At 33.9% G+C, this 12559-nt stretch overlaps 1 protein-coding gene across 1 annotated transcript in view; it reads left to right on the plus strand.

Annotated features, from left to right (window-relative positions):
• The window catches only part of Smp_124060 (venom allergen-like (VAL) 13 protein), a gene marked incomplete at both ends in the record, with an annotated part of 26195 nt that extends 15954 nt beyond the window's left edge, over positions 1 to 10241 (plus strand). Inside the window, 3 exons of the mRNA XM_018793124.1 lie at positions 4654 to 4704; positions 7713 to 7781; positions 10177 to 10241. Of these exons, the coding sequence (XP_018647668.1) occupies positions 4654 to 4704; positions 7713 to 7781; positions 10177 to 10241 (185 nt within the window). The remainder of the gene's footprint in view (positions 1 to 4653; positions 4705 to 7712; positions 7782 to 10176) is intronic.
• Between the last annotated feature and the right edge of the window lie 2318 nt (positions 10242 to 12559).

The raw sequence follows: 12559 nt of genomic DNA on the forward strand, positions 1-12559 counted from the left end.
AATAGTTTTATTTTGGTTAATATTTAGTTTGTATTATATTCCTCTTCCATTATCCAATTCTTAAAACACCATTTCACTCACCCATTTCCGCTCACTTGTTACTCTTTAATTATATGAACTCTCCAAATTCTATTCAATTATGACGTAACCTATCCTGTTTGTTCTTAATTCCATAAATCCTTCATTACCTCTAAAATTATCACACATTTTATCTTATCTGTCTCTGAACTCCACTCAACCATCACACTACCCACCCTTTATACTTCCTTAATTCTAACACCTAATAACCTCTGACCTTTCCTTTCACATATACATATATTTAGTTATCATTGATGACCTTTTGTTATTCCAATCCTTTACATTCAATTATGTCAATTGTTCCATACTATTTATTACCCCAATGTTAAAACTCTAATGCATATTTGGTTGTAAGCATCTGATGAGAAACCACGAAATATAATGAATTCATACTATTTTGCATCAATATTTGTTCTGGCTTTATTTAAATTATTTTTTAATGTTTTAGCATAAGTGTGAACATATACTGTTCCCTATCATTTTATCTTGAACTAATGTAAAGAAATTACGCTGTGTTGCGTAAAACAATAAAGGTGTATTTCTTGAGTGAATTTTTCATAACTATCATGTATATGTTAAGCAGAGATGGATAGTGGCTAGCAGTGGAATCCAGGACGCGCGTTTCGTCCTATTTGAGACTTGTCAGCTGGATGTACCTGCATCTCAGAGTTGATGTTCACTCTGGGACTCGAACCCAGTACCCTCGCTTCAAACAAGCAATACTAAATGAATTTATCATGTATATGGTTGTGGATAGACATCTGAAATTATGTAACCAACTGGAGTGCGTTATTTCATTAAATATAAACTATCTACTCCTCTTATTTCTTTCGATTTATATATCATCTGACCAAAAAAATACCCAATTACATTAGAAGTCATAAATGCGAAAACTTTCCAGATACTTTACAATATCGTATCCATAGTATAAACAATACTACGGAAATATCGTAAGAGTAGCCCTACTCAGAATTCTATCCTCTTGAATATCCAATTTATTAACTGTTGTAAAGATTTTTTTTTCTTCAATAGGCATTTTGTTTAGTTTTACATCATTTTCTTGACTTATTTTTAATATGGATCGATTTAAGTCAGACATTAATATTCTAGGATACCAGCTCAGTGGTCTAAAGTTTGAGCGTTCTCACATGAAACTGGATGATCCTCCTGAGCTACAAATCTTCTGCACCATGTCAAAATCATATCGGCGTAGTACGCTTCTCATTGTTCGAAAATGGGAGAATTTCGCTAAAACGCCGGTTTCCACTCGAGAACAACTATATTTTCTCTACGAATGTGTCTTCGTCAGAATGTTTTACCAATAAGTGTAAGATACAAAGCTCCAATCAAATGCCCATTGGGATGGAGAATAGCTGAGCAAAGTGGAATAAAAATGGTACACCTGATGATAACGGTTGCACATTACAGGATCCGCAAATGTCAACACGTCATACAGGACTAAGAGACGAAGCTACAAAGGACAATCACGTCAGTGCACTTGGAATCTGGACATCAGCCATCAAAGTATCATGCAGGTATCACGCAGAGAACAAAGTTAAAAATATCCTAACAACGAAAACAATCAAGATCTCGAAACCAACCACGGAAGAAAACACAAACATCTGCGTGGTCAGCCTATCAAAATAACCACTAATAAACACAGAAGAACACCTACTCCGAAAGAGATTAGACTACAATACAAGCAACGTCTCACAACTGCAATTCTTCGCAGCACTAGAGTCATCACTCAGAACTTCCAGAATAAGTGAAGAGACGCAACAAGAATTAAGAACAACTATAGTATCACTAACTCAACGGATGGAGGGCAACAACCAACTGAGTTCACAACAACAAAATGCTTTGAAGAAACTCAAAACTAGAAAAGATATTATCATCGTTCCAACTGACAAAGTGTGCGCCAGAGTGATTATGGACAAAGAAGAATATATCAAGAAATCCGAGGAACTACTCGAGGATAAAAGTATATACAGACCGATAAACATAAATCCTGTGAAAATGTTAGACAATTGAATTTCAAAGACTTTAAACAAGCTCGTCAAATCAGGAGAAATAAGAAAGCAAGATCAACGGAGAATGAAACCCAATGAACCATCGCTCTTTCGATTCTACCACAGGCCGAAGATACACAAACCAAATATCCCACTACGTTTAACTGGATCACTCTCCGGAACCTCAACATACAATTTATCGAGAGAAGTTTCATGAATAGTTAAACACTTAGTGGATTCATTCAATTAATCCATCAAATCACCCAAAAAATTCGGCGATAAGATTAACGACATTCAAATCAACAACGACGAGCTGATGGTATCCTTCGATGTAACATTGCTATTCACATCAACTGAACCAAGCTTAGCTACGGAAGCTCTATACCTGCTTCTCACCAACGACACAAATCTCGCAAAGTACATGAAGCTTCAAAGTCAAAGTCTACTAGAACTCATAGATTCATGCATAATGACATGTTTCCAATACGACAACAAAATCTACAAACAAACACAAGGGACACCGACGGGATCACCAATATCGGGACTTGTCGCAGAAGCAGTGATGCAGAGACTAGAAACCTCGATCTTACCAGTGATCAAGCCTAAAATGTGGATTCATTATGTAGACGACACATTCGTCATCTTCAAAAAGGATGAGCTAGAAAACACCTACAGGCTGATCAACAACATATTTAATGACTTGAAGTTCACCATGGAACAGGAATCAAACGACAAACTATCATTATTGGACATAATAATCACCAGAAGCGACACAGGTAAACTGTAGACTCAAGTGTACAGGAAGCCGACCCACACTGATTAAATTCTCAATTATAATATCAACAACCCAAGAGCTCACAAAATCAATTGTGTACAAACCTTGTTCAGGAGGGCGAGGACAAACTGCAACACAATTACAGCACGAAAATATGGAGAAAAATACTTGAAGACCATCTTTCAAAAGAATGGCTACCCAATCAACTTCATCAAAAAATACCAGCCACACACATCAGCAGAGACGATGTCAAGTGCAGAAATCAACAAAAGGATCACCCTACCATACGTAAAGGTCTATCAGAAACGACAACGACACTGCTGAAAACCTACGGACATACCAACAAAATCCCTCTGTTCAATCTCATGCAAATCAAAGGATGAAATGACAAAAGAAGACAAACCAAACATCATCTACAAAATAAATTTTGCCAGCTGCGAAAACCACTACATCGGACAGAACGGACACCCTCTTCATCTTCACTGGCATGAACATCAATTAGCATCCAAACGCCATGACATTTCTTTACTTATATCAATGCACATGGACAACCGCGGGCACACATTCGGCTGGAAAAATGTGGAGATTTCGGATAGAGACAATTCGAAAAACAGAAAATTTTTAAAAGCTTTGCACTCGGGTCAATCAGCAATAAACAAGCACATTGAAATCGATCCAATTTATCAACCAATTAGGAAAGTTATGCACAAACATAGAAACAAAAATCAAACCAATGGAAGATACAACCAAAACACATAAGTAAACAATAACAGATTTAAGGTGAACGAGAACCAATCAACACCGAGGTGTACAGGACAAGCTGTGAACCACATGTGGAGAGATTCGAACACTTTACTTCTATCCAAAGTTTTTACTGATGATGTCGTTCAGAAGAACATTGAAAGCTACATGACCAAACCATCCAGTTCAGTGAACAAAACTCCATCATTTTTATTATTCAAATGTTAAATGTATATACTTATGTAAAAAATATAGTGAGAAATTATTTGAAAAGTAATAGTTTCTCAATTAATTCTTATTTTGCCGGCTCAGTGGTCTAGTGGTTAAGTGCTCTGGCGCGAGACTGGTAGGTCCTGGGTTCGAATCTCGCGAGGCGTGATCGTGGATTCACACTCATGAGGAGTTCCACAATAGAATGAAACAGCCATCCAGTGCTTTCAGGTTTTCCATCGTGGTCTAGCTTCAATTGACTCATGATTTCAACTATGAAAATTCTTATTTTGTCTATCTAAAATAATTTAAGTAATTTACTATTTTGTCTTACTTTCATAATAGTTTGATAAATAATGAGTGGTCCCCTAAATCAACTTGTAGACTTACAGAATGTATGTCATTGAGTGAATCGATTCATTAGTTCACTCTTATTTAATTTGCTTGACCCAGTTGTAAACAAATATATTTGGCTCATAAGTAGGTTAATTTGTAACTTTTATTCACATTATATAAAAACGGATAAACTCAAAATCATATGAAATAATATTATTAATGTCAAGTCTATGGTTTATCAGTAAAGGGGTTGCTACGAATGCTGATGATTATACGTTTAATCCACAAAGAGGAACTGGTAGGTATTGTTAACTTATATATATATATATATATATACTTACGCCTGTTACCCCTCGTGGAGGAGCATAGGCCGCCCACCAGCATTCTCCATCCAACTCTGTCCTGGGCAATCCTTTATATATATATAGCCCTATTACATAATTTATATATATTCTGTCCATTATAAACATTATATTCATGGTATCTTTAATTGAATATTTTCAGATGAACTAGTTATTGTTCGAGAGACAGATAGAAAAGATCACAATGGTTCAAGTAAGTCTCTGATTATTGTTTTTAATTCATTAAATTGAATTAATAAGCAGATCTATTTTTCTTTACTTATTTCTATGTTGATATTGATTAAATACTACAAGGGGATATAACAATAAAATTCGGTGTTTGTTTATTACTGAAAAAGTGTACAACTTGATGGTTCATCAATAAATCATGGTTTAAGTTAGTCAAAACATCGACTTTCTGACGAAATATATATGTGGAAACGATTCATGTGACATAAATATAAAGTATAAAACGTTTTTGGAGACCAGTTAGTATATATTATGCATTGAAAAGCCTTAACTAGCTTTTTTATCCTACTCAATAATGAGCTGTTATTTCCTCATCAAGGGTAAACCTTAGGGCCTTTAGATTCTGTAGAGAGCTATTAACAATTAGGTAAGTGAACTAGTATTGAATAGTTAACATTTTTACTTCATTCAATTAAGGATATTATATGACCAGCCTACAGTGGTATCCTTGGTTCATGTTTCAGACCTGACTTGTATAAACTCTATTAGTCACGACTCTTTATTAGAACGCTTCGCCGGTCAACTAATAAGCATGTGGTTAGCATGAATATAAATGATTTTGAAGGAGTGTAGACTGGATTTCGATCATTGATTGAATCATGGAATTTCACTGCTGAGGAGATCTGACTGAAGCAAAACAACTATCGATTACTGACTGACTTTTAGTTATTTCTGTATTTACAGTCAGGAACTTTTACAGAAAGAAAGGAATTTTAGTTCTGTATCTGTAAAATACTCTTTATGTTAGTCAATATATAAAAAAAAACGGAAAACAATAAGAGTAACATGGTAGAATGAACTAACATTCTATATCACAATCTTTTATGTTATTAAGAGCTTGCTTACATTTATAAAAAATATACTATGATTTGATACAACAGTTTGATATAATTTAGTTAAAATGAATATACGATAAGATAACAAAAAAAGGTTTTAAGAGAATGAATAATGCACAAAATATGATTTCAAACATAATAATTAAGTTACTGGCTGCATGAGGTATTTCCTGGAGTTGTAATGAGGAGCAGTAACCAGTGAAGTTCAACCACGTCTGTTAGAAGGTATCAGCTCACTGACGACATTGGTGAATGGTTGCTCAATTTCGTGGATCGGTTGAAGTTAGACATTAAAACCGTTGGATGCTGGTTAAGCGCTCGCGTGCGAGACTGTTAGGTCCTGGTTTTGAATGTCGCGAGGCGAGATCGTGGATGTGCACTGCTAAGGAGTCCCACAATAGGACGAAACGGCCGTCCATCGCTCCCATGTTTTCCATGGTGTTCTAGCTTCAATTGATTCATGATTTCTACTATACATAATAATTAAGTGTTAATAACTTCAAAATACCACCAATCTATCAATAACTAGCTTCATAACTGCTTAGTATTACGTAACTAAATAAGTTATGTTGTTGAGCGATTCTTCTAAGAATTATTCTTATTCTTTAAATAATTCCTCATAGATTTCTCAATCTTCAAGAACTCAAGATGAAGAGACATATATATATTTGCTGTCGAAATTTGGAATTACCTAATTTTCAAGATTATTACCTCACGAGTGCATAATAAATTCGTTTGGATATCTGAATTGTTATAAGACTTCACAATAATTGCTAACTGATTTTTTATTGCATTAGATGGACTTAGGATTAGAGCATTGTTCAAGGAAACTTGAAGTATACAACATTTGTAACCTGCAAGACAAGTTCATTAACCATGGCTTCTAGGCATTTGATTTTTTGAAAATTTGAAGTTGTTTTCAGCTGATAATTAATAATAATTGACAATTTGAAAATATTAATTGTCTGGCTTTGGTCAGAATTACCGCGGAGACCAAATGTATAGTATTTATTCTTTCAGAGTTTTATTGAGTTCTACCAACTGGATAGTTGATTTGTGGAGATTTCTTTATCATTCAGAATAACATCATCATTGATTACCTGATATTGATATGAGTTCAGTTATCCTACGAGTAATAAGTTAGTTTATTCAGGTAACGTGGCCGGATACCATTAGCAAACAATCTTTTATGGGAGAGGACAAACCAGCTTACAATTGAAGAGGAAATTTGGAAAAGACGTTGGAAGTGGATCGGAAATACATTAAGAAAATCACCAAACTGTATCACGAGGCAAGCCCTAATTTGGAATCCTGAAGGGAAGCGGAAAAGAGGAAGGTCAAAGAACACATTACGCCAGGAAATCAAATAAGATATGAAAAGGATGAATGTTAACTGGAAAGAACTGGAAAATATTTCCCAGGATAGGGTTAGATGGAGAATACTGTGGGGTGACCTATGCTCCTCCACGAGGGGAAGCAGGCATAAGTAACCAAGTAACTTTGTTTGTAATTCGCTATCATAGTACGTTTCCAACAATAAAATGATCACTGTTCAATAGAACAGGACAGTCAATTAAATACACAACCAAATGACAACATTGAGACGTACTATATCATTGAATTACAAATCAGGTTACCTGAATAAATTAAATTATTACTCATAGAATAACTGAACTCATTTTCACATCAAATAAGGATTAACGATGTTATTTAGAAATCTCCACAAATCAATCCTCTACATGACAAAACTCAATAACTTTGAAAGGATCCATCTTAGCTGTAAATTTTCTTCATCATTTAATACTATCCATTCATTTGACAATATCGTGGATGCGCACTGTTGAGGAGTCCCATAATAGGACAAAACGGCCGTCCAGTGCTACCAGGTTTTCCATGGTGTTCTAGCATCAATTGCCTCATGATTTCAACTATGAAAAAAAAGTTAATTTATCAATTTGGAACCCAAACTGTCTAGTCTTATTATTTTAATATTCTATTCATTCTAATCAATATTTTTCAAGGAGAAAAAAAATTTCCAATTTTTTTGGAATTGTCTTAGTGATAAACCACTTTTTAAAAAAAAATAGTCTCCATATCAATATCATATGATGATGTTTTCATTAAATTTCTTTATTAGATCATATTACGTTGATAGATAGTTCTAAACGAAGCAGGTCAGATGAAACTATACCAAACAAAAACGAAGGTAAATATGTATATACATAGTAACTAAATGAAAAACAATGTTTTTTTTCTGTGTAAATTTTATTTACATTTTCTTGTATATATCGTCTGTCTACATTTTTTATATCAATTTTTTTCTGGAAAAAAAACCCGCCAAAAATCAAGCGGAAATTCAAAATAATGTTATTATAATCTATAATTATTCTCATATTCGCAAGCATGAGTCAATTGAAGCTAGACCACCGAGGAAAACCTGAATGGCTGTTTCGTTCTATTGTGGGACTCCTCAACAGTGCGCATCCGCTTTCTACAATAGAACGAAACGGCCGTCCAGTGCTTCCAGGTTTTCTTCGGTGGTCTAGCTTCAATTGACTAACGCTTGCAACTATGAAAATACTGAAATCTTCACAAAACCCCTTCTGATTATAATTATTCAATATTCTATTGCGTTATACAATTGTATCTTTGACTAAAAAGAAGGGTAACTCAGTCTAAAAAAATTTATCACATATCATATATGTTTATTATTCTCATAATTGTTTTAAAAACAAATATGAGATTAATAAATCTTTTAATAGATGAATGTTGTAATGGTAATCAAGGTTAGCATATTAGATTGTCTGAAGAGAGTGCCAAATTTTTTTGTGTGCATTTGCACTAAAAAGAAAACCTGGATAGTAACAAAGTAATTCATCTCAACAAGTCTTAAATTCTCTTCTCGTTATGTTTACCATGAAATAATAGAAAGGTTGTACAAGAGAAATTCTTCTTTACAAAGGTTTCATTTTATTGAAATCATGAATCGATCGATGTTGGACTACCATTATAAACGTGGGAGTACTACACGTTCGTTCGATTGTAGTATGGAGCTCCACACAGAAGCGTACTCATGATCAAACAGGCAGGGCTTGAACCCAGAACACTTCGTTTCGCTCCAGAACGCTTAATATCTAGACCACTGATTCGTGAGACGATTGTGTTAATATCTAGTTATAGCCACAACCCTATACTGATTATTATCATGTGGTCACTGGTGACTAGCTTTGAGAAGGAATTCTCTTAACTAGTAGAGTTCATTTTAGTCAGGTGTGAGATACTTACCCAACGAAGAAAAGGGAAGATCGTCATGTAGTTTGTGTAATGCTCCCATGATCTGACTGTTATGTCTGACTTTTATACTTCTGACATTGTTCCCCTAGCAATACATAACGTAATGATACCACCAATTAGAGAACAGTGACTTATCGACCGAACCAATGACTCATAAACTCGTACGAGCAGTTAGCAATCCTTATCGGTCCTTCTTCCTTCCTAGCCCTGCCTGTTGATTCCAGAACACCAATCCCAGCTTCCATTATATGAATCATTTATATCAAACATACTGAGTTTATATACAAACCAAATAGATCACATCACACTGTAAAATGGAAAATAACATTTGTACAAGATTTAGCTAAAAAGTGATTGTGAATGTGGGAGACGATAATTAATAAACTGAACACAATTTAATAACAGTAAATCGTATAATAATAGTCGGTGGATCAAAATAACGCTTATAATAAGAGGAATATATATATTCATAATCTAGTTTCTGAATAGTTACACAGTAAGAATATACGTATCATCTCAGTCCACAAATAGTTCTCAGAAGTTATCTATAATTTAAACTTCACTAGGATATAACACTTAGTACTTATCAGTGAAGTGTATCTGTAATTTCGTGATAACTGATTTTCTTGATGATACGTCATCCATATGTTGTAGTCATGCCTATCGCCATTCTCGTCTTTAAGACACAGCTAGTCACATGTACATCTACGTTGAGAAAAATTCAAAGTGTAGTAATGATCGATTTAAATGTTAGGAAGAAAGTGGTGAAATTGGTACCGGTCAGTAATTTCAACTTTTGTTAATTTTATCCGGAGGGTGGTTTTTGTGGAGATTGTAGTAATTTAATAGTTGAATTCATGAGTCATTTAAAGCTGGACCACCATAGAAAACCTGGAAGCACTGGATGACCATTTCGTCCTATAATTGAGTTACCTAATATTATTAGCAAGGCATGTTCTCAGCATTATTGCTTTAACGTGTAACTCTAAAGCGATTTAGGAAAATTTGCTACGAAGTGATAAGTTTTCGTTGGCAAAAAACTTTAAGAAATGATATATTTTTGGTGATTAAATGAAGATAATCAGAATAGATTTTTTGTGGAGATTTAAAATTTTCATAGTTGAAAGCATTAGTCAACTGAAGTTAGAACACCAAGGAAAACCTGGAAGCACTGGACGGCCGTTTAGCCCAACTGTAGGACTCCTCAGCAGCATAATTAGTTTTTATTACCTTTATTTGACAATGATCTCGAAATACTGTTTTCCTTTTAATGTATCATATTATATTATATCTTCTAAACCTTTTAGTACGTATCATTAGAGCGGAGAAGAAACGTCAACGAAGATGTGCAAAGAGGTGTAGTATTATGTAATTAACAGTTGGTCTTTAATATATGACCAAACAATTGATATTTTCCTTTACAATGATTGTATTAAATAATAAAAAGAAACAATCAAACTTTTGTTGTACGAAACTGATCTTTTCAAGCAGTTAAAAATGAAATTAAAGATTTTAAATCTGATTTGCATTTCTTAACTTACAAACTTAACTTTCTTAATTTTTCCAGTTTTTTGTATATTATGCTATACTACTTATAAAATACTCAATAGTTTAGATTATGTACTATCTTTTTTTACGAACTGTAATGTAATCAATAACTTTTTCTCTATTAAACATTTGTTTTGCATAATGATCATCAATTTTTAGACAAATTTCATCTTCTGTTTTAAAGGTTCCGCATTTGAATCAGTTATTTAGTTAAAACTGTAGAATGAATCTCGTAGATAGTGAATACTTTAATGATATTAGTATGATATTCAAACATCTTTTATCGTGAAACTGTGTAATTTGAAAAAATATCTGAAAATTCACCATTTTAAGAGTACAGTTTGATCAGTGTTTATCACATGTGTACATTGATCGAAAATATTCTACATTACATGATATCAGTCTTAAGAATCAGATAAGTAATCTTTTTATTGGCACAAAAGGTTTATGAAGGTTTGGAGTTAGCTTCACTTAGTATGATCCTTTGATCTTTATGGCAAATTCATTTCATTCAGTTAGATTATGAAACTCTACCAATATTCGAAATGTTTGTGTTTGGTTTTCATAATGAAGTTATATCGGTTATATGACTATTAATACCCAAGGAGTACTAGATGTGTACTTTGTCGTGAGCTGAACTCACCGGTAGTAGGCAGTGACAATCTTATATTATTACTTAAAACCAGGCTTAAGGTTAACACATATGTTCTCATAATAATTGACTTGAACATTCAGCGAGACTATAATTTATGGATGACGTTTGAACGTATCTTAAGTGACCTTGAGGAATATTGGCCAATCAAAAGACAGTATAGATTAAAGATATAGTATAAAACACTAAAGAATTACAGTGGCTACACTTCTTTTACATGGTCCAAAAACTTGTCAAGGTTGGAAAGAGGTTCCAAGGTTTCAAAATCGTAATACATAAGGCCTAGGAACTCATCCATATGGCTTCATAATACTCGGCCTTTGGAGCCATGATAAGGTCAAGAAAACTCTCTTAGCCTCTACCACATAGCTTCAATATTGTTTGTATGTACTCCAGTTGTGTAAGTTTATCATTTTTATTACGCACATATCCCTATGGTACTTATGCTTCTGAACAGCCGAAGTTCCAGTGACATGAGCATCAGGTACTGAAATTGGTGCTGTGACCTTGAAATTCATCGAACGCTTCTGATTGGCTCGTCCATAAATTATAGTCTTGTCTAACATTCCTTTGTTATTACAATAAAATTAAATTGATTCCAAATTAATATTATTTCATGATTTAAGAGAGCTATGCTGGGTCACAGGTTTGGCTTCAGTTAATTATAGATATCCATTTAATGTTGATTTTCTACAAAATCCCTTACTTTCTCTGGTTTAAATACGTTTCGGTGTCAATAAATCAATTAGTCATAAATGTCTTTATATTGTGTAGAATAATTAAATGAATACTGACATTGTAAATTTGCAAATAACTAGTCATATGAGCTGAACGTACTGTTTACTTTCAATATAAGTGTATATTGTTGTCTAATAGAAATAGTAAGTTATAACAATCTCCACAAAACCCCTTCTGATAATAATCATCATATGTTCAATAGGAACTGGCTTCGGGAGGTATTCCCTGGAGTTCTGGTGAGAAGCCGTGATCAGTAGAGTTCAACCGGATCTGTTGTGAGATAGCAATGCACTGGAGACAATGGTAGACGGTTTCTCAATTTCGTAGATTGATTGAAGTTAGAAATCGACACCGTTGGATAATGGGTCTGTGGTGTAGAGGTTAAGCGTTCGCACGTGAGACTGATAGGTCCTGGGTTCGGATTCCACGAGCGGGGTCATGAATGCTCACTGCTGAGGAGTCCCGTCCAGTGCTTACGAGTCTTCCATTGTGCTCCAGCTCTAGTTGACTTATGAATTCAACTAATAAATAATAAATTTGTCTAACAAGAATGAAAAAATGAATCCTCAGAGTTTTACAAATCTCAGTAAAGAAATTATACGATGTTCAGTTATTATTATATGTGCATAGAATTTTACACTCAGTGAATGAACAATAGCTAAGAATCAGGATCTAATCTATTTCCGAATATATGCTTTACTAACATTACATTGAATCATATGCTATTTACTCAGTTGCACAATTGTATTTAT

This window comes from Schistosoma mansoni, chromosome 1 (assembly GCF_000237925.1).
Source record: "Schistosoma mansoni strain Puerto Rico chromosome 1, complete genome".
Lineage (NCBI taxonomy): Eukaryota > Metazoa > Platyhelminthes > Trematoda > Strigeidida > Schistosomatidae > Schistosoma > Schistosoma mansoni.